Source organism: Periplaneta americana, chromosome 14, assembly GCF_040183065.1.
Source record: "Periplaneta americana isolate PAMFEO1 chromosome 14, P.americana_PAMFEO1_priV1, whole genome shotgun sequence".
Taxonomy (NCBI): Eukaryota; Metazoa; Arthropoda; class Insecta; order Blattodea; family Blattidae; genus Periplaneta; species Periplaneta americana.
In genome coordinates, this window is record NC_091130.1 from 72,374,259 (window position 1) to 72,398,864 (window position 24,606).

The window sequence follows — 24,606 nt, forward strand, 5'->3', positions numbered from 1 at the left end:
AATTAGAAAATGACTGGATAAGGGATCCATTTCATTCTCAAGAAATTCAGAAAATCAAAACTTGACTTTTTCAGAACAGCATCAACTTATGGAATTGTCATGTGATTGTTACACGAAATTTACTTTCAAGCAAAAATATGTTGTTTTCTAATGCCAGGTGTTTGACAATAAAGTCATTTGACCTCTTGCACACCAATATTTTTCAAAGATATTATCATGGTCAGCCACTGAGGCACAGATTTTGAGGTGTTCCGAATCCATTTCTTGGTTTGAGTTGCACAATGGGCAGTTAGGGGGACTGATATATTCCAATTCTATACAAGTACTTGGCCAAACATTCATGGCCTGTTGCCAATCTAAATGCAGCTACAGACGATTTGCTTGGTAAATCGGGAATTAACTGTGGATTTTCAAGCAGAAATATAGTGTCAGGAATATATACAAAAAACAAGCAGAAAATTCTTTAAGACTCGTACTTCCCTTCTGCACAACATTTTTGTTCTAAAAGACTTTTTCTTGCCTTCTCTTACATGAAAAACAATATCGAAATCAGTCTAATGTTGAACCAAATTTATGTATCCATATATGAAACATTACATATCTAGCTGCCACAGTAGTCCAGTGGCTAGAGTGCTGGACTTATAATCCTGTGTACCCAGGTTCGATCCCTGCTGTACCTCCGATTTATAACTTTGTCTTGGGCAAGTATGTAGTCCATGTAATGCAGGGATTTCCTCTGGGAGCTCCAGTTCCCCTGAAGCATCCCAAGAAATCTCCCATCATTATTTCATCTCATCATTGGTGTAGTGTAAACCAGCCTCCTTTGGCACACTCTGGGCAAGAACTCTGTTGGTAAATTGGTTTACATAACTGGCTTCATATGAGTGAATGACGAACAGTCAAGTACACTCCATTAGTAAAGAAAATATATATATATATATATATATATATATATATATATATTTTGCCCATATAGTGGCAAAGAAATGTACCATATTTCCTATAGAAACAGCAATAAAATATATCTTAATTTTGATAAAAAATTATTATAATTTTTAACTCTCTTGTTATTAAGAGAGGCTGTTTTTTGCTAACTTTGTAAACTGAACATGGGTTTGTAGTAATTTGTGTAGTGAAAAGTAAAAGCTTGTAAATGAAAATATTTTCTTACTTATACTACAAAGCAAAAATATGAAATAATGTGATAGGGATTCGGCAAAATACATACCATTGGAATGAGGTCCTCAAGCTTATAAGTCTAAGAACCACTGATCTATCTAATTGTTGTTGTGTTAGATATTAATGCATAATGTTTCCTTATCTGTTTGCAGACTTTGAAGCCTTCAGCACAGCTGTTTCCTCAGTTGAGCAAAGTATTAAAACTCACTCCAGTACAAGAAGTAGTATTCGGCTTAGCACTTCTGCATTCATCCAATCCAGATACTCAGAACTTCGCTTCTCAATTTGTGAAACTAAAGTTACCTGATTTAATAAGATCATACATAGATACCGGTAAGTCTTTCTTTATATTATGATTGTTCTGAACTTATATTATTTGAAGATAACATTTGCATGTGTATTACACCAGAATCTTCTTTAATTTGAACTCCAAAGAGAATTCGAAAAAAATTCGAATTAACCTAAAACTGAGTCACAGTTACCATGAACTTAATCTTACTTAACACTGATCGTTAAAAAGAAAAGGATAATAAATGTTGTTCTCATATAAATCAAGCTGTTGGTAAAATAAAGCTTTTATTATATATATTACATTATCCTGCCTTGTGCAGGGTCTGATCAATAAGTATCCATATACCACAGCTCAAAGAGTGGGTGAAAAAAAGAATAATGCTGAAAGTGATTAGGAAGAAAAGAAGAAATTGGTTAGGTCACTAAGAAGACATTGTCTACTGAAGGGTGCACTGGAAGGAGTGGAGCAGAAGTAAAGTTCGGGGCAAAAGTAGATATCAGATGAGGCAACATTAAGATATAATGGATTGTTTGCTGAGAAGGCAGAAAATAGGAAAGATTGGAGAATGTTGGGTTTGCAGTGAAAGACCTGCCCTTTTTCAGAGAACTATGAGTGAATGACGAATATGGTTGCGAAAGTGACTTCAAACACTTGTTGACAGCCTGAAGCACTTTTCAAAGTAATTTTTTGAGATTGCTAGCAAATTCTTCTTTCCATTGGCTTTGAACCTTTTAATGGCGTCTTTAGTTTCGGGAATAGCCAGAAGTCTGAGTAAACCATGTCTGGAGAGTAGAAGTCCTGTCAGACCTGTGATTAACCAAAAAGTTCTGAATAAGATGTTCTGAAAGAATGGGAGCATTGTTGTGATGAAGCTGATAGTCACCATTCAGTTACAATTCTGATCTCTTACAACAAACAGCATCTCAGTACCATTTCTTAATTTAGGTATGTTTCGTCCTAGCAACGGTACCAAATGCCTACTTAACCTTCTTAGGCCGGTGTTATGTATTCAGTTAATCTAAAGATTATGTTAAACCTGACCAAAAGTATAACTCAAAGTGCCATAGTACAGAGTCTTGGTTAAGTCATAGTGCACTGCTAGGAAAGGAAAGAAGACGATCACTGCTGTTTGATTATATTATTGCAGTTAAAATGGCCGACACTTGTGGAAAATCTTCATTAGGAAACACCTTTGTTCTTTGGTAACAGAGAGAATATTATAAAAATCCTTTAGAGGACCAATACCATCTACTTCAGACTTAACCTCGAATAGTTTCTTAATGCTGGCTACAAACATTACACTCCCAACACACTGCAACCAGACTAAACCATGCATGGCCATCTGCGAGATAACTCCATACAGCTGACTAATGAACTAATAATATTAGTGTGCGTATTTTATAAATTGTGTAGAATGTTTATGAAACAATTCAATCAAATAAAAATATTTTCATGAGTATAGTAATATTATTAGTGTGTTTATAAAACAGGCCTCAGTATTTCATACTAAATTTTACCAGGAGACTGTCTACTATACACAGTACAATGCTCAATAGGCTAACAGTAGATTTATGGGACCTCCAAAATCTCCCATTGTTTTCAGTATGCCTAATACCAGAAGAAAGAAAGCGCGGCACAACAAGTAACTGATGCAGAGGTTCAACAGAATGTTTTCAAAAATAAAAAGGAAATAGTTTATCTTCTCAAATAATCTTTAAATTCAAACCCAAAAACACATATTTTTACACAATCTTTTTGTTGCAATTTGTATCCGAGTTTCATTTTTGCAAACTAGGTTAGAATATTGTCTGCTTCGAAAGTCTGAATATGTTTTGAAATTCATGTTCATTTATATTTCAAAGTGGTGGACTTTGTTTCGAAAAATTCTTGGCCACCATGGTCGTTCAGTAATATTAATCACTTACTCATAGTCACTCTAAAGTTCTTGGAAAATATATCATATTCATGTGTATAACGGGAACCGCCATCTTGTGCTTTTGAGCCTTGAACTGCAGGTTAAACAGCAGAGGACTGCTGATCAAGTTAAACTCAAGTTAACTGAAGATTAACTGACAGTTGAAGTTTATAATACGAAGCAGAAAAAAAGAACTCTAGTTTAAACAACATTTATAATACCGACCCTTAATGATCTCTGCTTGTTTGTGTGATGTCGAGTTTTGCAAAATTTGATGCAGATTCTCTGATCATTGTGCTCATTCATTGTGATACAAAATACGAATGTGATAAGCACAGACCACACAACAGCAAAGACTGGTTTTTAGTGACTGAGTTAGATGTGAGAAATGCTACAGTTTTATTATGCATAGTAATGTCCTTGACTGCGTGCTATGAAGTCTCACTCTCATCTTGCAGTAGTTTGGGAGTAATACAACAAAGTCGGACACTTTTTTTATCAGATATCAAATATTTACACTTCACCATGCTTCATAATAAAGATTTGAAGGTGGGAGGATTGTAGATGGTGTACTTCATGCATGTCTGTAAACAACAGTAAACAGACATTTAGTCACATTTCGTCTTTTTTTTTTCTGTTGGTCATTGAAATATGAAATCTGCAAACTGCACAAATCTGTTAAGAGTAAATAGTAATATAGATGACCAGTTCCTCTTTACCTTTACATCTCTAGGAGTTATATTCTCGCCAGACTACAAGAGAAATTATTTAAAAAAAACCTCTTTACTGTCAGTGCATCTTATTAGCTACCTGTTAGTTTATATTTCGATACTAGCCATACCCGTGCACTCCGCTGCACCTGTTAGAAATAAATTTAAAGTAATTACATAATTAAAATAGGACATTTGATCCAGGGAACATTCGTGTTTGATAGAAGAATAAATCGTTTAATATGTTACTTAATTTAAATTGCATCCAAATAATTAAAATGCGATCATTTTGGTCCAGAGACACTCATTTGGTGCAATGACAATTCCTTTAACATGTTTCTTAATTTTTATTACATGCAACCATAGTTTAATGAAGATTGACATCATTTAGATTTAATGTGTATATTTTATTTTATTTTGTTATAGGTTTCCATTGAATTATGATAATAACTTAATTTTAACCCTTGTTTTCTACGTATTCAGTAAATGGCGCTTGGCCCACTATAGTTCTGAACCCTTCAAATAACTTAAATTATATTATATAATATTACATATTATATTATATTATATCAGAAGTTACTGTAATAACATTATAGCATTATGTCCATCTAGAGAAACTACACTTTCCAATAGTGAAATAATAATTAATTATACAAATCGGTTAATTTAGCTTCCGACATTACTTAATACAAACACAGAAACATTCTCTGTAGGCTGTCTTTCATAGCTTTCGATTGTTGCTGTCCAAGGCCCCTTATAGACGAAGTCATTTGTTTTTTAATTCATTACATGGCCTTAGATGGCAGTTATTTTAAATTTAAAACTCATTTATCTCATTAAATATCAGTCCTATCAAAATTTTTCAAGAATAAAACTTATCGCAAATTATTTTTAAAGAAACTTTTGTTATGTAACATTTTTCACAAAAATCAATAATAAGCGAGGTATTTCGATTTATTTAATTCAGGCCCCCTTATAACCCCCCTTTTAAATAATGTATTTTGAATGCCATATAGCCTAAAATCTAAGTTGCAACGAACTTAATTTATATTCCAATTTTCATCGAAATCCGTTCAGCCATTATCGCGTGAAAAGGTAACAAACATACATACAGAGAGACAGACATACAAACAAACAAAAATTTCAAAAAAGCGATTTTCGGTTTCAGGGTGGTTAATTATATATGTTAGGACCAATTATTTTTGGAAAATCGAAAATTACCAGAAAAATTTCGGCTACAGATTTATTATTAGTATAGATACTGTATTATAATTTTTTTTTTTCCCCGAAAATTCGAATTAATTAAGTAGGCCTACTACATTTTAACATTGATTTAGTAGAAATTTTATGGCTAGTTCGGCTAAACCATTCTTTTCTTCAATTTACAAACTGGTTTAAAACAATCAGTACTTTCAATATAAGTATAGTGCCTTTGTTACTCAAATATAAAATCTCTTATCTGATTTTCATTGATGATGTTATATGCAATTTTCTAAGAATGAGCAATAATATGAAGATGCTAAAGATATTGTGTTAAAAATATAATGAATGTCATACCGAACAATGTAACACACTTGCAGTATGCTGTAATTGAGTTATACATACCATATTTACCAGCATAATAGACGCACTTTATTTTTTCGATTTTTATAACAAAAACTAGGGTGTGTCCTTTATGGGAGGAAAAAATTTTAGTGAAAAAAAAAACACATATTAAAGGTGTGCCAGCTAGAATGCTGAAATAATTGATAGAATACGTAACAATATATGGGCCACAACTAATTTATGTATCGATTGCGTCGCACTTAAGACGATTAATAGTTAGCAGCAGTTGTATAAACAGATGATAACTTGTAACAATGAATACAGCAACAATAAGACAAGATACTTTATTGTTATTATTAACACTAGCCTTACCTCATTCACTGTCAAGTTCAGCATCACTGTAGATGTCCTAAGAATACTGCATTATTAATTGGAGGGTATCTATATTTTGTGCGCATAAAAAAAAGAACCAATCACGATTGCAGTGGTACCCTGCGTTATTGTTTAAAAACTTCAATTGAAACATAAGCAGTGCATCCAATATTATTATTAAAATGATCTTTGATTAAAATTAGATGCGGGGATTTTTTAAATTTAACACAAAAATTGCAGTGTGTTCATTACACTGGTAAATACGGTATTACTAGTCCCAATATGACACAAAACAGTATTTTTGGCTTTCGAAAATAATTTGTATCTTATGTGATACAGGTTTATATTTTAGTAGCTGTATTATTTTACAGGAATGATGAGTATGAGAAGAAACTTTATTGCAAGTTATGTGATTTGCAGAATAACGTTTACAGAACTGAGAGTTTTGATAAAAATTTATATGAAGCACTATTACAATAAAATTCTGAGAATCATAAAATTCACTAATCCAATTAAAATTTTATTCATTCGAATATAAAGATAATTACTTAAGCAGATCTTTTAGTGAATATTTATTTACTTTACTGTTTCTCAAAACTGTAACCAATAAATTAATAAATACTTTTGCTTAGGTTTTCTTAAAGTGACATGGAGGAAGATCAGTTACATAGCACGTGTTTTTTACCAAATGAATCATAATTTTATTGTCGTCATATTGAGGAGAGAGAAACTGTGTTTCTCTAATTCCATCTATTCTTGTTCATTAGTAGACCATGAACCTTTAAGTAAAAACCTATTTCTCTGTTGATAATGTATAGCTTTGAGACTTTGAATTTACATGTTTCATCAATGTTTATTCTCAAAAAAGAAAAGCTATTTAATTAAGAGTGCCTATTTTGACATTTTTGTCTATTTCAAACTAGACAGCAAACTTTTTTTTTTCTGTTTCTCTTAAAAATTTCGTATTTCTATATTCTAAGAACTCTTACATTCACTTCTCTCATTCTGTTTCTCAGTGTGAGTATGTAATTTAAATACGCTAACAGTTTTCAATATTTTGAGTGTAACAGTACTATTAAAACAGAAGAACAAGAAGACAGTTGTGAAAATAAATTATATATTATTTTATACATGACTACAGGATTTTCCGAATTTCAGTTCAGATGGGCAGATAATATTTCGTCAGCCATGTAATCAAAAGGTAAGTTAAAGTTCTATTCCATAATTTGTAGCTAATTACAGGTTTGTAATTGTTAGGCTTATATTATGTATTTATTTCTAATGATATGTATTACGTTTTTAAATGGGTAAATGGCTAATGTCATTTTGTAGCACTTTCAAAATCACTCAGATCCTAAAAAATGAAAGGACACAAATGATGTGATTGCTATGATCCCACCTGCCTGTCTTCCCCAGATCGATTTCCAATGCCATTATTACAAAACTTGTGTGCTGTTATATCAATATTTCAGTGTTACCAACTTATGCAGGGAATATGCCAAAACACGAATATACATTGCAGAATGGTAGTGCGTATTAAACAACAATGTGATCCTGCATACATGCACATTAAAGTTATCGAGGAAACAATGATGGGTGTCAGGTGTGACAACAAATTGAGTACTTAACCTGCAATCTGTGAGCACATTGCAGTCCAGGAAAATAAAAGAAATAGCTATTCCCTCATCCAGTCCACTCTGACTTCATCACAGTTCTCGACCTCTTGTCACTTAGTTATCCTCTCATCTAATCTATATACCTCAGGCTATTAGGACTATGTCTCACATATCCCAACCTGCCACTTAGGTAATTTCTCGTCAAATCTCTGTCACAAAGCTCCAGATATCGCTATCACAGATTATACTGTAATGTTCCTTTTCCATTTCTACTGTCTTTCATTCGTTCTTCTTGTCTTTCAAATGTTGCCACTATTAGTACTCCAATTACATCCTACTGGGAGATTTTAAAACTCGAATGAAGATGCAAGATTGTAAACCATTCAAAATGCATAATATAATATTTATGATGTGGATATTAATTGTGACTTAGTCAATGAAGAAAAGAGCTTCTTTAATCCTACATGATTTCTGAATTGTAAAGGCGGGGTTTAAGCTAGAAAATAAATCATTGTTGCACAAATGAAAAAATGTATTGTGCAAATTGCAAAATGCTTTTGCAGTGTTATAAATAATTGTGCAAAAAGATAAAATTAATAAAGTATGCAGAAAAAAAAGTTATGTAATTTGTTTCTTGGAGTTTTACTACTTTCAATCCATCTTGTCACACTCTAGATATACTTATGTTAGTAAATCATTAGACGTAGGTATGTTTAGAATTAATTATTGCTGAATTTACATCATGTTAAAATATGTTATTTTATGGGCACTCTAAACATTGAAATTCTTTACTAGTAGGCCTTTCAAGATTTATTGTTAACAGAGTGCTAACGCTTTTTACTGAAAGGCGGTTTCTAATTCCAGTTTTTACAAGATTCATGCAACTAAATCCTCACTCAAAATTTGCAGTATGCAATGGAATTATATAAATCAATTAGAAGAAATTGTTCATTTAACTTTCATGAATTGCACCAATTCTTTGAAATCCATTCCTGAACATCTATTGCTCAATACCTTTTTGAACATTACCCATGCCATTAGCATTTCATTTAAATTCAGATTAGTTCAAATACATCTCTGATTTCATTTGCTCCATTACCATCTTCGTTTCTGAAGTCCAATGTTGTTATCGCATTTTTTGCACATTTACATTCAAAGTTTGTTGCATTTTTAGAAGTTGAGTAGGCAAATGCGACTGTGGCTTAAATCCTGTGTAAAGATCTTAATGGTGATATAAAGTCGATATTAGTTTGTAATGGCATTTCCATACTGACCTTTTAATTTTATATGTTTCTGCTGATAAATGAAGAATTTAAATACACATAATATGACAGTTTAATGATTCTTCATCATAAATTCTGCCAGTTATTTTTGTGTTTATACAAACATTTGGTAAATGTGAAACATTTTTAACCCCAATAGTTTGTTTGTATTTGTATTTAAATATATAATATTAATATTTTATGTTTCTTCCAGATGTCCCATAAAAAAAATCCCACCTATTTCTCCACAATGCCAATGCGGAACAGAAGTCCAAAAGGAAACGGTGAAAAATGAAAACTTGAAGGCTTTCTTGGTGAAATACTGCCAGCAAGCATTTCCCACTGAAAATAGTCTCTGAGAGAATTATGTTGGACGTGCTACTGAAGACACTGTGTGCTGGGTCTGAGAGGTTTTATGTGAAGGATACTTGTGGGTTTCTGTGGACGAGACGACCAATAGTCTTGGATGTTTTATTTCAAACTTCACTGTTGAAAAATTTGATCTGGACAAGCCATCTAAGGCATATCATATCTTCATGAGGGAACTTACGAAAGCAAACCACATTTTGCAAATAACTGATTAAACGTCTCAGACCTAAAGAGGACAGAATGTTGCTGACATTTACAGATGCTGTCTCCTACATGGCACCTATCTATGCAACTTCTAAAATTATTTTGCCCTAAACTTATTCATGTGACTTGCCTCATACATGATATCAATCATGTTGCTAAGCTTAATCAGTTTAGAATTCCCAAAAGTTAACAAAGTAATATCATCAGTCAAGAAAATGTTCATCAAGACTCCAATCAGGGCTCAAGCATTTCGTCAACAACTTCCAGAAATTCCTTTGCATCCAGAAGTAATGCTCATGCACTGGGGAACCTGGTTAAGAGCTGCTACATATTACAGCGATAATTTTCAGGATATGGTATAAATGATGTGTTCACTCTGGAAGAAGATTCTGTGTGCATAACTGAGACAAAGACAATTTTAAATTGCACTTCTATTCATGAACATACTTCACATTCTTGGATATTATCTCTGCACCTGAAGCTACTGTATGGGCCTTATTCCAACAAACCGAACATCTCTGAACAACGAAAAGTAGAATATCTGAAGTTTGAAGTATTGTGAGAGTGAAAGTGAAGAAAAATTGGAAAGAGTGTTGGAGAAGAACACAGGTCTAAAACAGCTTTGTGGGTCAACAGACATTTGGTGGGAAAAACAAATCTTGCAGGGACTGTAACAGCCCTGCCAACATTTTGCCACATCTAAAGAACTATGCAGTGACTTTCATTGCTATAGAGTCCTTTTTTTCTGCTTCTAATTTAACATTGAGTGACATACTTCACAGCTTTACAGTTGTCAATTTAAACAAAATTCTGATCATTTAGTGCAAAGGAGAGTAAGGAAAGGAAGTGTAGTGTGATATTTCTTTAGTTATTAGAGACATATTGAAACCAATACTGTTACTATTCTTTTTACTTATGGTGTATCTTTGAGTATGTAGAAAAGAAAATAAAGAAAGAGAAAAATTGAGTTTGTGCATTTTCATTGAAATTGAAGGTAAGGTCTTACAATTAACAATTATATGTTAGTATTTATTCGAGAATAACCCATTTCAGTTTAAAAGTATATTTTTTTTAAGGATTATGAATGCCTGTTTTAGGTACCTAATCCATGACTTTTTAGAGCCTAAAGGTTTTTGTCATCAGTCATAGCTACTGTAGAATATACTATTTCAGTTAAGTGAAGAACTATGTTGATCTCGAAATTGGAAAGAGTGCTTGAAAGAGTACAGTTTTTCCAGTAAGCATGAAATCACTTCTGCATATCGTACTGTAAATAATTTTTAAGTGTAGAATTCCGATAAACTCCTTATGATACATACCATTTCATTATAAATTTCAGAGGCAGATTTTGATTCTTTCGTGCACAGATCCATTTACATGTACTTGGTATGCAGAGATTGACATTGGTCACTGAAATTGAAGTACAAAAATGTTTATGGTCTTCTATATTGTGTAAAGATGTGTGGTGATTCAAGGAGATAAATCATAGAGAATCTCAGTTAATGAAAAAATTAGGGTATGCTATTCTATTACAATAAGCTACTAAAATTTTAGAGTGACAAATAATTTATACTGAGAAAATGCACTCACCTTACCTGAATTAGCACTTCATTCATATCCTTTGAGTGGACACTTTCACTCGGAGAAAACGTAACATTTGAATTGTCACAATTTGAAGTCAAAATACGTATCCTATCTCAAAAAAATATAAATATTTGAATTAACATTCCATTGAAATCTGTCAATTTGACTGACAAACACACTTTCAAACAAACCGTATTTAAATTACTACTGAATTCATATCCATGGAGTGGACTGTTACAAAGGAACCAAAAATATTTGAATTGATGCTGTTTTTGAGTGAATGCAGAAAAATAATTTGCAAACTTTCAATACAAAATAAGTGTTATTATAGTAGATCCCCTCGCCAACTGTACTGCAAAAAGTATATCAAACATTGTTTCACATGGCAAAAGAACACATTGATTCCCATAGAATATATGGGAATCAAAATCTTTGTGATAATAGGCCTCTTATTATACATACAATAATTGTTTGAATTATATTCATAAGCTTGTAGGACGGTAAAATAAATTCCTAATACAACTGTAAAGAATAGGCCTTGCAGTGCTTGACAAGAAACAAGTCAAAGAGAAAATACAAAGAAAACACTGAAGAGATATTGAAGACCTCAGAAAAATCTCCCTACACATACACAGAAAAGTAGCAATAGTAGCACTCAGACTGTATATAGGGCATGATTACATTCAACCTCATCTGAAGAAAATAGGGCACTAAGACACTGTCTCTAACGAAATGGGATTCAGAAATGGTTAGAACACATCTCCTTAAATTAAAGTTACCAGATATCTCCTTTTTCCAGTAACAGTCCCCGAATTTTTCTTTTTGTCCTGGAACAAAATCCATCTTCGGCATGTCCTTAAAATATTTAATAATTTGTCCCCAGATATCCCTGGATTTTCAGTGTTAATTATTATTTTTATGAAATATATTTATTTAAAATTTTCAATCATAATTATGACTTTATCATTCTTATTGCAAATTGCTACAACATGTTACTAAAAGAAAAGTATAAACATTTTTGCCTGTACAGCATCATCAGATACATTTAATTGTTTAACAATATCTAACATAAGTATAATGTAAGCTGTATTCACTTTTTAATGAAATATTAATTTGTATATTGTGTAACAGTAAGAAGTAAATTCGTGAATTATATGTAGTAATAGTTTAATATAGTCAATTTTTTCATATGAAATTTAAATTTTAACATATATGTATGACTATATTTTATATTTTATCAATTTTAATTTTTAACAGTGTTAACCAACACATATAATAAATATATTGTAACATGAGTTCTAGCCATCAGTGTGGCTGTCGGTTAAGGCGCTTGCCTGTCAGTCTGAAGTTGCGCTCGGGTGCAGGTTCGATCCCCACTTGGGCTGATTACCTGGTTGGGTTTTTTCCGAGGTTTTCCCCAACCATAAGGTGAATGCCAAGTAATCTATGGCGAATCCTCAGCCTCATCTCGCTATCACTGATCTCATTGATGCTAAATACAGCATCGTTAAATAATTAACTAAAAAAAAAAGCATGCGTTCTGGATACCTAACATACATCATGTCATGTACAATTTCGGAAAATTAGCAATTGAAATGCAAATTAATTGATATCAATATATTCCCAATAACTATATTAAACTATTACTGCATCTAACTCATAACTTTTTACTGTTACACAATATACAAATTAATATTTCATTACAAAATGAATACATTTTACATTATACTTACGTTAGATATCGTTAAACAATAATGTATCTAATGATGCCATACTTTTCTTTTAGTAACATGTTGTAGCAAATGTTAATTTGCAATAAGAATGATAAGTCATATGAGTGAAAATTTTAAATAAATATATTTCATAACTTTGTAATTGACTTATCAGAAAACCAAAAATGAATTGTAATATATTATTTTTATGAAAATGCTATTGAATATCTCAATGCCTGGGGTATTTCTTCACAAGATAGATGTCTGTGGAATGTATATTGTTGAGATCTTCTCCAGAAAAAGAAAAATCTGAAGAAACTGTCCAATATTTTTCTTCAAATATAGATGGAATTAACTTGGATGAAATAATTTGATGAAATTTCTTGCTTGAAGATATATGTGACAGAGAAAATAGCAAAGTGGAATGAAGAAAATGCTGATCTTTGCTCAAAATGAAGTGAAATGTTTTCATTTCTCTGACAAAATGATTTCCTATGTACAACTCCAAGTTGATTGAACTATCTGTGTGTCTTCCTGGAAGTAATGCTTCAGTGGAAAGAGTTTTTCTTCAATGAACATGATATGGACATCCCAGAGATCCAGAATGAGTTTAGAAACTGTTTGAGCCATGCTTGCTATCTTAACAAACTTCAACATGACCTGTCAGGAATTTGTTTCAAAACTGAGAACTAGAAAAGGCCTTCTTAAAATGATTCACTCCTGTAAAAATGTCAGTACTTTGAGTAGTAAAGTAAAATGAATATTTTGAGTGTGTAAATAGAATAAGTACTAAAGTTCTTTGAAGTATGTAAAAATAATGGAAGTGAATGAAATTAGTTTTCCCATGTCTGTATCTGTTCCTGGAAATTGTGAAAAAATCTGGTAACCTTACCTTAAATGCAAAAAATTAAATCAAGATATGGAAAGGACATTTCCAATTTATATTGGGAAACTAGATGGTGAATGGAGTAATATTCATTAGAAACTAATCAAGCTGTCTGTTGAGTGGACTCGGATCACTTTCAAAGCAAGAATAAATGTAACTGTCACTCTATTCATCAGATGGAGTCATATACACTTGCTTTGAATAAACTGTAAACGTTTTCATTGGAACTTACTGCTATCTGTTGAAAGGACTAATACATACTCATCCTCTAAAGAAACCATGAACATTTGAATTGGTGCTCAGTATTCATCAGTGGACTCTTAAGATTACGCGCAAGCATGTGCCTGCAGTGTTAGCAGTAAGGAGTTTTAAGGAAAATTAAACTAAACATTTATTCAAAACTTTTGATTAAGAAACATGTACATTATTTAAATTTAAATTTGGCACAGACTCCCATTACTAAACAGAAAAGAGAGCAAATTGTGACCTGTTTGGAAGTTGCATGGTGATGTGAGAATAGTTGATAGTTTGCTCGGTGAAATAAGAAAGAACTAAAATTTTAGCAGCCAGTGAGAGTAAAAACTTTGAACAGTAAGTAATTACGTGACTGTTTCAATGTCCTAATATTTATAAGTTAGCACATTAATAAATGAAGACAAAGTGGGAAGAATGCTTCATGACACAAGTCTGTAGTTTTGAAATAATCTCCAGTATTATGTGGATATGAAGTATTTTTCCCGTCGTGGCCAACTTTGAAAACAGTTTTTTTATAGGATGTTGATCATTTTTTTGTTTTGTGCCTTAGGCACATGATACTGTTCAGTTCCTTTTGCGCTGAAAGTGGACATGATGCATTTTTTTCACTTGGCCTTGATATTTTTTTTGCAGTGATTAAAATTACTTTCCACATGGTTTCCATGGAAAGATATTCACAAGCACACATGGATATCCCCTGATGGACAAATCTGCAGTCAGATAATCATGTATTGATAGATGGAAGGAGAGCATTCGACATCATGAATGTAAGAACTTTTAGTGGAGCAAGCTGTGGCTCTTACCACTTTCTAGTGAAAGTAGTTTTCAGATGACGAATAGCAAGAACCCAATTAGGAGGAACAAACACTAAAATAGCAAAATATAATCTGGAGAAATTGAAGGATTCTAAACAAAGAGAAGAATATAGAACTGCTATCAAACTGAAGCTGAAAAACAATAGTCTACAAAAGAGAAGGGAAGAAATGACAGTAGAAGCATTATGGGAAATAACCAAAAATAGTATAATAGAGGTAACAGAAGAGACAATTGGAGTTAAAACTAAAGAAAAAGAGACAAAATATGGTTTGATGAAGATTGCAAAGCAGCAGGAAAGAAACAAAGTCTATCAGAACTATTTATCTCGTCAAACAAGAGGAAAGAGACAAGAATTAGAAAGATTAAATAAAGAAGTACACAGAATCTGTCGTAAAAAGAAAAGAGAATATAGTATAGTGCGTTCGTAGCTCAGCCAGATCACTAAAACATTCAGATTTGAAAATTGTACTTTCAATAATTCTTTCTTTTAAAATTATCCATGTTTATTTTTTATTTCATCATCCTTAATTAAAAGTTTTCTTGTTTATTTCATCATCCCTAATTAAAACTTTTCTAACGCTTGTTTATATTATTTAGGTTACGTTATAACAGTCCGGCCAAGCTACGAACACACTGTATTAATAAAATACAAGAAATAATTGATAACTTAGAAGTAAGAAACACATATAAGGCATATAAAGAAATAAAGGAATTAAAAAAAGGTTTCAAAGCTAGAACAAATCTCTGTAAAAATAAAGCAGGAGATATAATAGGTGAGAAAGATCAAGTTAAAGTAAGATGGACGGAATATTTTGCAAATTTACTTAACACTAATACTGGGAATCTAAAAGAGGATCCTCTCTATACAACTGGTGAGAGTATAGAGAATGGAATCCCAGATGATACAATAATAGAACCTCCTACAAAGGATGAGGTAATAAGAATGGTTAAATTCTTAACAACAATAAAGCACCGGGTTTTGATACGATACCATCAGAAATTTGGAAATATGGAGGGGATGAACTGATAGATGTCCTACATGGAATTTTAATTAAAGTCTGGAATGAAGAACAACTCCCCAAAGACTGGAGAAAGAGCATAATTTGACAAGAAAGGGGATAAATTGGAATGCAGAAACTACAGGGGAGTATCAACATCAAAAAAGGGTAGTTATATATACATATATATTTTTTTCTTTCAATTTTCGAAGGAAATGTGTGAAGTTGAAACATTCATCTCACTACATCTCATCTTCCTTCTGGCTTCGGAGGTAAGATACACAATCACCAACAAACACATTTGGTATCCACTCTCATAAGAGATTGCTATCTCACAACTTCATAAATCCTATTACACAGGGCTCCCCTCCACCTGACTTGTCAGCCAAACCCAAGTTAATCTTATGCTGGACTGCCATGCTCACATTGTACAGATAATTTGCTCACCCAGTGCCATGATGCTAAAGCATGTACAATTTTCTTTTATTGTGTTCTAATATTTTGGTGACACATATTTACCTTGCTTGGTCTTGAATTCTGTTGTATTGTTGTGTATGTTAGCTACATACAATAGAGTACCTGTGGTAAATCATAACAGTTACTTCTATGTAAACTAATGAAAAAATTTCAGTTTTTGGTTTGATGCTACTTTAAATAGCTGAAATCATTTCCCAAAGACTAAAACTCACAGCTCGATTTCCCTCTTTTATGGGATTTGTACAGATTGTAATGACAAGTCCGTGCAAAGTTTTAAAATGATAGCAAGTAATTGGATATGTGGTCTTGAAAGATAAGCTGATTTTATGCAGTCAATTTTATTTTATTTTAGTTTATTGGGTTATTTTACGACGCTGTATCAACATCTAGGTTATTTAGCGTCTGAATGAGATGAAGGTGATAATGCCGGTGAAATGAGTCCGGGGTCCAGCACCGAAAGTTACCCAGCATTTGCTCGTATTGGGTTGAGGGAAAACCCCGGAAAAAACCTCAACCAGGTAACTTCCCCAACCGGGATTCGAACCCGGGCCACCTGGTTTCGCAGCCAGACGCACTGACCGTTACTCCACAGGTGTGGACTTATGCAGTCAATGATGCAACACAAGCTTATGAACGTTTTAACAATGGCAGGTTGTGATATGAATTAACCTGATTATTATCTAATTTAGAGACTGCATTCCATTACTATCTAATTTAGAGACTGCATTCCTTCACGTTCCATAAATTAACAACAATGGATCTTTGGTTTTTTTTTTTATTTTTATTTTTGCTTGACTTCTGAAGGAAACAATACTAAAAGTAACAGAATTATTCCCACGAAAATTATGGCAAAGGATCACCCAAGCTGCCATTCATGTCAGTGTTCTGTACCTTTTTTATGCGACCTCTAATCATCTTAAAATTAGATTTTGCTAGATTTTACGATTTAATGTGCATATAATTGTTCATAAGAGATCTGATTTCTGCAGATTTTAATTGATCTGTCTTTATTTTCTGCAGGATCCAAGCCTCAAATGTGGCTGGGAATGCAAGTAATTTATTTATATGTTCTTAATTGCGAGCTATCTAAACAAAATTGAATTTCATTTCAGTGTTAAGACAAACTTTCAATACTTTTGAGAAATATAGTAGGACCTGTGATTAAAAATCGTCTGTAATGGCCAAAAATTCTACAGTTGTTAGCTATTTATTATTGCTGAATATTGACACACGATTTGCATTATTTAAGATACAACATACGTAGCAAAGCGATTTTAGTGTTGCATATGTGGAGTTTAGTGTGACATGCTTCCCACATCCTCCAAGCCAAATCGAACATTATTACGACATTACGACTAATAAATTAATAATTACTGCAATTTATTCTGATAAATTAACTATGACTATGTGGTGTACCAAATATTTTTCTTTGTATTTTCATTAAATTTACAAGTGATGAGTGACAAAAGAGAAATGGGGTGGGGGGGAGGTGCAGATGCAAGTCCCTGAGATATTTGAGATGTTTTGAGAAATCAAGAATTACGGATGGTACCACATTAGGAAGCAAACGTTTTCTTGTTGTGCTAATGCTAAACTCTGCTTAATAATAATAATAATAATAATAATAATAATAATAATAATAATAATAATAATAATAATAATCAATGCTTTTTCTGGTGGGACGGGCCAGAACGGTCTTGTTGACGTGAATACGTCTATATAAATTCGGTCCTGTAATAAGGTGGCATTCCTGAAAGTCGACCGAGATATTGTGAGTCCAGGTTTATCGCGCCTATAATTTCAAAACTACGTGACATATTCCAATGACGCAAACTGTGATCGACAGACGAAGGATAAATGTATCCAACGTTACTTTCAGTTGGAGTGATGTTATCTAGTAGAGAGGGAGAAGTTATCACGAGCGGCAGTAAAGACAGCGTAACTCGAGAGTGCTTTAAAATTGCATCTACACACTTCAATTTTCCATGCGCGTACGCATGCGCTCTGAGAAGAATATGGAAAAAATAAAATTTAAAACACGCGTTCAATTAAAATGCGTGAAGATTTTGTGTCTACATGGTGCGCCGTTTTGAACGTCATCTTCACTACGCATATATATTAATTAATATTAAATATCAATCTTGCCTGCATTGCTTGAATGTGTGAATTTGAAAGTAAAGTTGAACTTTGTAGATCAAGGATGTTAAAGCACCTGAACTGCTTGCTCTCAAGAACCCGCACATCATTTCCTTAAAAGCAATGTTCGTACTTTATCGAGATAAAAAAGTGAACCTTGTTGAATTTGTATTGCACGTAATACAGGCACTTTGACATGCCTAGTGTTATCTAGATAAAAAATTAACCTCGTTGGATTTGTATTGCTTGTAGTCAAGGGCGCCCGCAGGATCCAATGTCAGTGGTAGCAAAATGGTTAGAAAATTAGAGGAAACAGATGGACGAAGCAAGAGAAAATTGAACATAAAAATAGCCAGTTCTGAAATCTAAATTACCCTGGGCACGCATTCATAGTTTAAAGCACTCACTTTTGTTGAATTGTTTACCGAGAGTTTGAGAAAAATTTATCGAATACATACAGAAAAATAAAAAAAAAACGTGTAAAAAAATAAATAAAAATCTCAGTGGTAGCACTCCGTGGGTTCCTTGTTTATAATATAAGCACGTAATACATGCGCTTTGACATGCCTAGTGTCATGCATTCAAACATTACCAATTATTTGTCCAAATTCCTCTACAGGTATTACACGCAATCATAAGCTGCAGCTACACTGTTCAATTTTCCATGCGCGTACATATGCAATCTTGGAAGAATATTGAAAGAATCAAGTTTAAAACGCGTTTTCAATTAAGATGCATGAAGATTTTGTGGCTACATGGCACGCTGTTTTGAACGTCATCTTCACTGCGTGTATATATATATATATATATATATATATATATATATATATATATATATATATATATATATATATATATATATATATAAATTAATATTAAATATCAGTATTCAATCTTCATTCATCGCTTGAATGCGTAAAGTTGAACCGTGTAGATGCGCCTTATAGAGATTTTCTCAAATCAGCTGTCACTCTGGATAATACAGATGGTTGAAAGAATGGTAACTCTCATTAGTGTGAAAAATGTGTTTTTATTTGGATCTATGAATTTGATCTAAAATAAACTGTTGAACTGAAACTCGTTGAATTCCACTCACTTATACGACTGTGCTTATACTCTAAAAAAATTACAGACTTCTTCGCTCACTTGTACCTACGGCACACTCAATAGAAAAGTCATAATCTCTTTGGAATTCATAAAATCGTTGCTGAAATACTTGGCAACATTGCGTTATTCATCATAATATGCTTCTGCTTAATATGATTTCGAAACATGACTAAAGCTTACTATCGTTTTTATCAGGCACATAACAGGGAATTAAAGTTTTAGAACGTCGGAAAACTCACATTTCCGTTTCGGTGCCTTAAAACTAGATAAATATAAATGCTTAAAGAATAATAAAATTATGAACGACTGTCATGCTCACATTTAAGCGCGTTTAATTTCTGAGCACGAAATAGTGTTCGAAACTACCGGTCATATTTTGTTTTATAATTATACCGATTGTTGATGAATATGTAAGCTAATAGCAACAGGAATAAAAGCATACAGCGTTTGTGTATTGTAGTCTGTGTTAATAGAGAATAACTTTGGAATATAAAACTTAAGATATATCGAAATGTGTGTATAATAATCATTCGTGTGTAATATTTTTCTTCAGCGCCGTAAAATAGCTGTCTTTGAGCTCTTAAATTACCCTCTCAACCACTAGATGTTGCAGCGAGAAGCCAAAGTATACAGTGAACACAGTTACTGTGCAGTGACCAGAGCCACTGTACCGAAGTATAGTGTCAGAACGAGTAGAATAAACTGTAACTGAAGTTGGTTCAGGAAGTCAAATGAGAACTTGGAATCTGGAGAATGTAATTAATGAAATCTGTAGTGATTAATGCCTGCTTTAGATGTGAAATTTCCGCTTGTGTGTGGTTGAATGTATTGTTTTGATACAGAATTTATGGAGAAACGTATAGCTTATTATGTACAACAGAAAAGTAGAAAACCCAAATGATATTTTTTTTCTTTCCATGGCATTATTTTTCTAGTCTGCTACCCTTATATGCCTATTTTCTCTGGTGTGTAATGCTCCTGATAATGGAAATAATTAAGGAAATCATTGTCCAATGTAACAATAACGAATGGTTCTTAATTACTGAAATCCGCACTTCATAATAGTAACTTCCCCCTGCCACAATCACTAGTCATTCATAATTTAAAATGCGCCGAAATTACAGTTATTGACCCGAGGTTCGAGCAGTACAAAAATACCCAAAGAAGTGCATGAAGAAAAATAAACATCTGCAGTCCCCACAGGCCTATATTTCATGGTAAAGTACAAACGTCAAGAGAAATAATAGATTTGATGGTTTGTGCCGTAGTGTCATTCCAGAATATTCCATTGCCATTTGGAAAAACTTTTGCCTTAAAAAAATAAAATACATTGTTGTCACTGCTTTGTGTTGTGTGTAAATATGTTTGCTTCGCAATCACTTACATAATTGTAACTAAATCTTTCGCATTAGGTAATTGAAATAGTATAAAGTTCACATAAAACGAAATACCGTAATGTAATATCTTTTTTGTTATATTAATTATGTTAATTTTATCCCATTCTCATTTCATTGTGTTCATTGTTTGTAAATTATATTGCTTGGAATTAGTATTATCTATCCACAACCTGTAAATACTGTATAGGTAGTTTTTATTGTAATTTCGGTTGCATACAGTAGGCCTATATATAGCCTATTTCACATTTTATATAATTATCTTTTCAGTGTAAAAATCATCTGTGTGAGTTGGCGTGTATTGCCTCACAATGCATTTCACTACCGAAATGTGATTTTGTTGTTACAATCATTAAAATGTTATTTCACAAGCTTCGTGTGATGAATAAAAAAAAAAGTCGAAATTGGCATTGTATTACTTAGGTCTCTGTTCATTACGATGTGTGTTTAAAATGACTTGTCTACATTTCGGCACAAGTACTAAATTCAGAAGCGAATGCTATAGAGTATTAAATATTGTAGTAAGTCTGTATTTATATGGAAAATATTAGTTTTAAGAGTAGTACAAATGTACCATATGTCTTGTCAATTTCGGTCTTCTGGAATACGTAACAAGTTAATACATTTATGCTATGTTTATGTATTATAGAATATTTAACCTCTTATCATTGTTTACTGTATAGAAAGACTCTTGTAATTATTTCATTGTTGTATTCATTGCAGAAAACAGCAGTAGCCAGCAGGAGGGAGGACTCCACGACGCAACTCCTGAAGTCCTACATTTGATATTAACAAATCTTCTTTACGGTCCTAGGGATCAGTTCGGTAATAAATTAATTATACCTAAACTATATGTTATTTTATGTGGCATTAAATTACGATTGTTCAAAATACAGATATTCCTATAGGTAATGTGTTTTATACTTTGTCGTAGGTATTGCAGCTGAAACGAAAGAGACATTCTTAAAAAATCTTCGTCGTGATTTCCCTCGTGAATTAGTACCTGTTGTGTTAGCACCGTTGTTGTATCCAAACAAACCAGATTTGCCTATGGATAAAGTTAATCAAGATAATTCAACCATGACTAACACAATGGTAAGTAGGCTATGTATTTTTATATTACATCATCTTTGAAGACATTAATAATTTTTAAACAAATATTACTTTCATCATGCATATTTTGCGAGAATGATTCTATAAAGATATCAAGCTTTTACAGTTTGGTTCGTGATTTTGGTTAGGCTAGGCATATTGTTACATGTGTTAAAATTTTATTTGTTCAGGAAGAGACCTGAAAAGCATGCTTACATCATTTTAGATAGCTGTACTTCATTATTAGGTGTTGTGATGTTGGGTTTGACCGAGAATCTCTTAAAACAAGGTGGTCCAAATATAAATGGGGCTGATTTTGTTTAAGAAATAGTTTGCGATAAGATTACATGTTTTACATATCATCCTTCAAAGTAGTTCACACTGGCTTCAGTACATTTTTTCCAGCATTCTGGCAACTGTTTTATTCCCTTTTCCCAAATATCTTTTGGTTGGGTACATACCCATTAAGAACATTTGTGATAACTGCATTATTACACACTCCTTTAATATTAATTTTAAGCTCCCATATAAGTAAAAATCACTTGGAGCCATATCTGGACTGTAAGCTGGATGGGGCAGGATGTCCCATTTTAGTTTCCTGATGGTGTCCATGGTTTTTCTGACAATGTGGAGAAAGCAAATTCGATTTCCTCCTGTCTTCCTCCTGGACCAGATCTTATTCTTCACTTCTCCCAATAAAATGTCGAAGTATTATTGTGGATTGATGGTCCTGCCTTCCTGAAGGAAATCATATGGATATCTCCTAATCATAAAAAAAGTTGCTAGCAGTTTTCCAGCCGAAATTGTCCTAGGGTTCTTGGGTCTTGGGGAACTACTATGGTGCCACTCTTTCAACGACCTTGGGACTCAGGAATGAAATACTGGACCCAGGTTTCATCAATGATCACTAGGAACTGCAAAAATTATTTCGCTTCAAGCTGTTCTAGGAGATAACTACCACCTGAATGTGAATAATTTTCTTTTCATTGGTCAGTGTGCACAGAACTCAGTAGACTTTCACTTTCCTGTAATGCAAATGGTTTTGTATGATGGTTTCTTCACTAGCAATACTCATACTTAATATTGAAGAAAGTTCTTTTACAGTGTTGCGCTTGTTCTCCCGAATATGTTCATTAGCTTGGTCAGTGTTGATTGAGGTGATTGAAGTTTGTGACCGACAATCATGCAACTCATTCTCGACTCTCTCTCTTCCCTCTTTGAAGGCTTTACACCATTCAAATATATATGGCTTCTTGAGAGACATTCTCTTCACACTTTTTTTTGAGTCTGCAAAATTTGTGATGACTAGACTCTTTCTCCAATAAGAAATTTGATGATAGTGTGTTGTTTCACACTCTGCAGCAATTTCTGCTCATTCATCTTGCTTTACTAGATATCAGACAAGACTGGACTGGTCTGGCCTCTTGAAAGAGAGGGGAGGGTTGCAACTTCCCTCCCTTTAGGTCACTGACCTGTTGGACAGGATTGTTTGTTTGAAATAAAATCAGTCCTATTTATATGTGAACCACTTTGTAATATAATTAAAACAATACAGTTATAGCCTAATACAATACCAAATGTCATTGGACTTACGTTTGGTGCACGAGGAACAATTCCCAAATTTACATTGGAGATCCTCAGAAAATTAAAGGTTCCTGAAAAGACTCTCCAGACAATTGCATCAACCATTTTAAAATCTTCATTGAACATCATGAATCACCATCTTTATTCATCTTTATAATATTCAATGTATATTATTTATTTTCAATAAATTTTTATCATTTTGATAGCTACCACATCTTGTCGCAAAATATTATTTTTTTTTTTAATTTCATTACGTTTTTTTTTTTTTTACATCAATTTAAATTTTCTTTTTTGTTCTTTTGAATTGATTAGGATGCCGATATTTTAAATCCAAGATCTGGACAGCTATCATTTCGATATACTACTACCTTAAAAAATTCACAGCAAAAGCCTCTCATGGTAATTTATTAAATAACATTGCAATCATAACATTAAAACTACGTTTCGTTTTAGATAGTCTGATGATGCTAGACATGTTAAGACAATAAATAATTGTACCTTGTTACATAATCATGAAAATCAGATCTAATATATTGTTCACTTATGGTTTATAAGAGCGTCATTAGATGAGCCAGTAAAGATTCGAAGAGTCTGTTTCTGTAATAAAAGATCATAGAAATATAACTATTACCCCATATATGAATGTCATACAATAAAATACTATTGAAAAACCATAATATCCATTTTTAAGGTATTCTTTAGGCACAAATAATTACAAATGCCGTAATAAGTAAATTACTCTTGTCAAATGAGTGCAAATTGAATTGATATGACTTCTGTTTCAAGCAGTAAGATTTGAGGTAAATCACTCACATAGCTTGGATGGTAGTGAGTTGAACTTGTGATCCGAGGCTGTGGATGGGGGTTAGAATTCCGTCATCATCTCCTTTATCTCCTAGCAGGAGCATAGGGGCATAAACAGAGTACCTCCATTGGATTATACTCTGCATTATCATCTTCCCTCCTTCCATGTTTTTCCTTCCTTCATAATTTCCTCAATAATTGTTCGTCTCCATGTTTGTTTTAGCCTTCCTCTTCTTCGCTTCCTATGAGGATTCCAGTCTGAAGCAGGTTCGAATCCTACTTGGGTCAGTTACCTGG

General features: G+C 32.8%; 1 protein-coding gene across 7 annotated transcripts in view; it reads left to right on the forward strand.

Annotated features, from left to right (window-relative positions):
* Positions 1-24,606, forward strand: part of Not1 (CCR4-NOT transcription complex subunit 1) — a 177,008-nt gene that overhangs the window by 20,790 nt on the left and 131,612 nt on the right. For all 7 annotated transcript variants that reach the window (XM_069845568.1, XM_069845567.1, XM_069845569.1 and 4 more), the window contains exons 3-5: positions 1,332-1,512; positions 21,553-21,654; positions 21,764-21,924. In XM_069845568.1, coding sequence (XP_069701669.1) covers positions 1,332-1,512; positions 21,553-21,654; positions 21,764-21,924 — 444 coding nt within the window. The remainder of the gene's footprint in view (positions 1-1,331; positions 1,513-21,552; positions 21,655-21,763; positions 21,925-24,606) is intronic.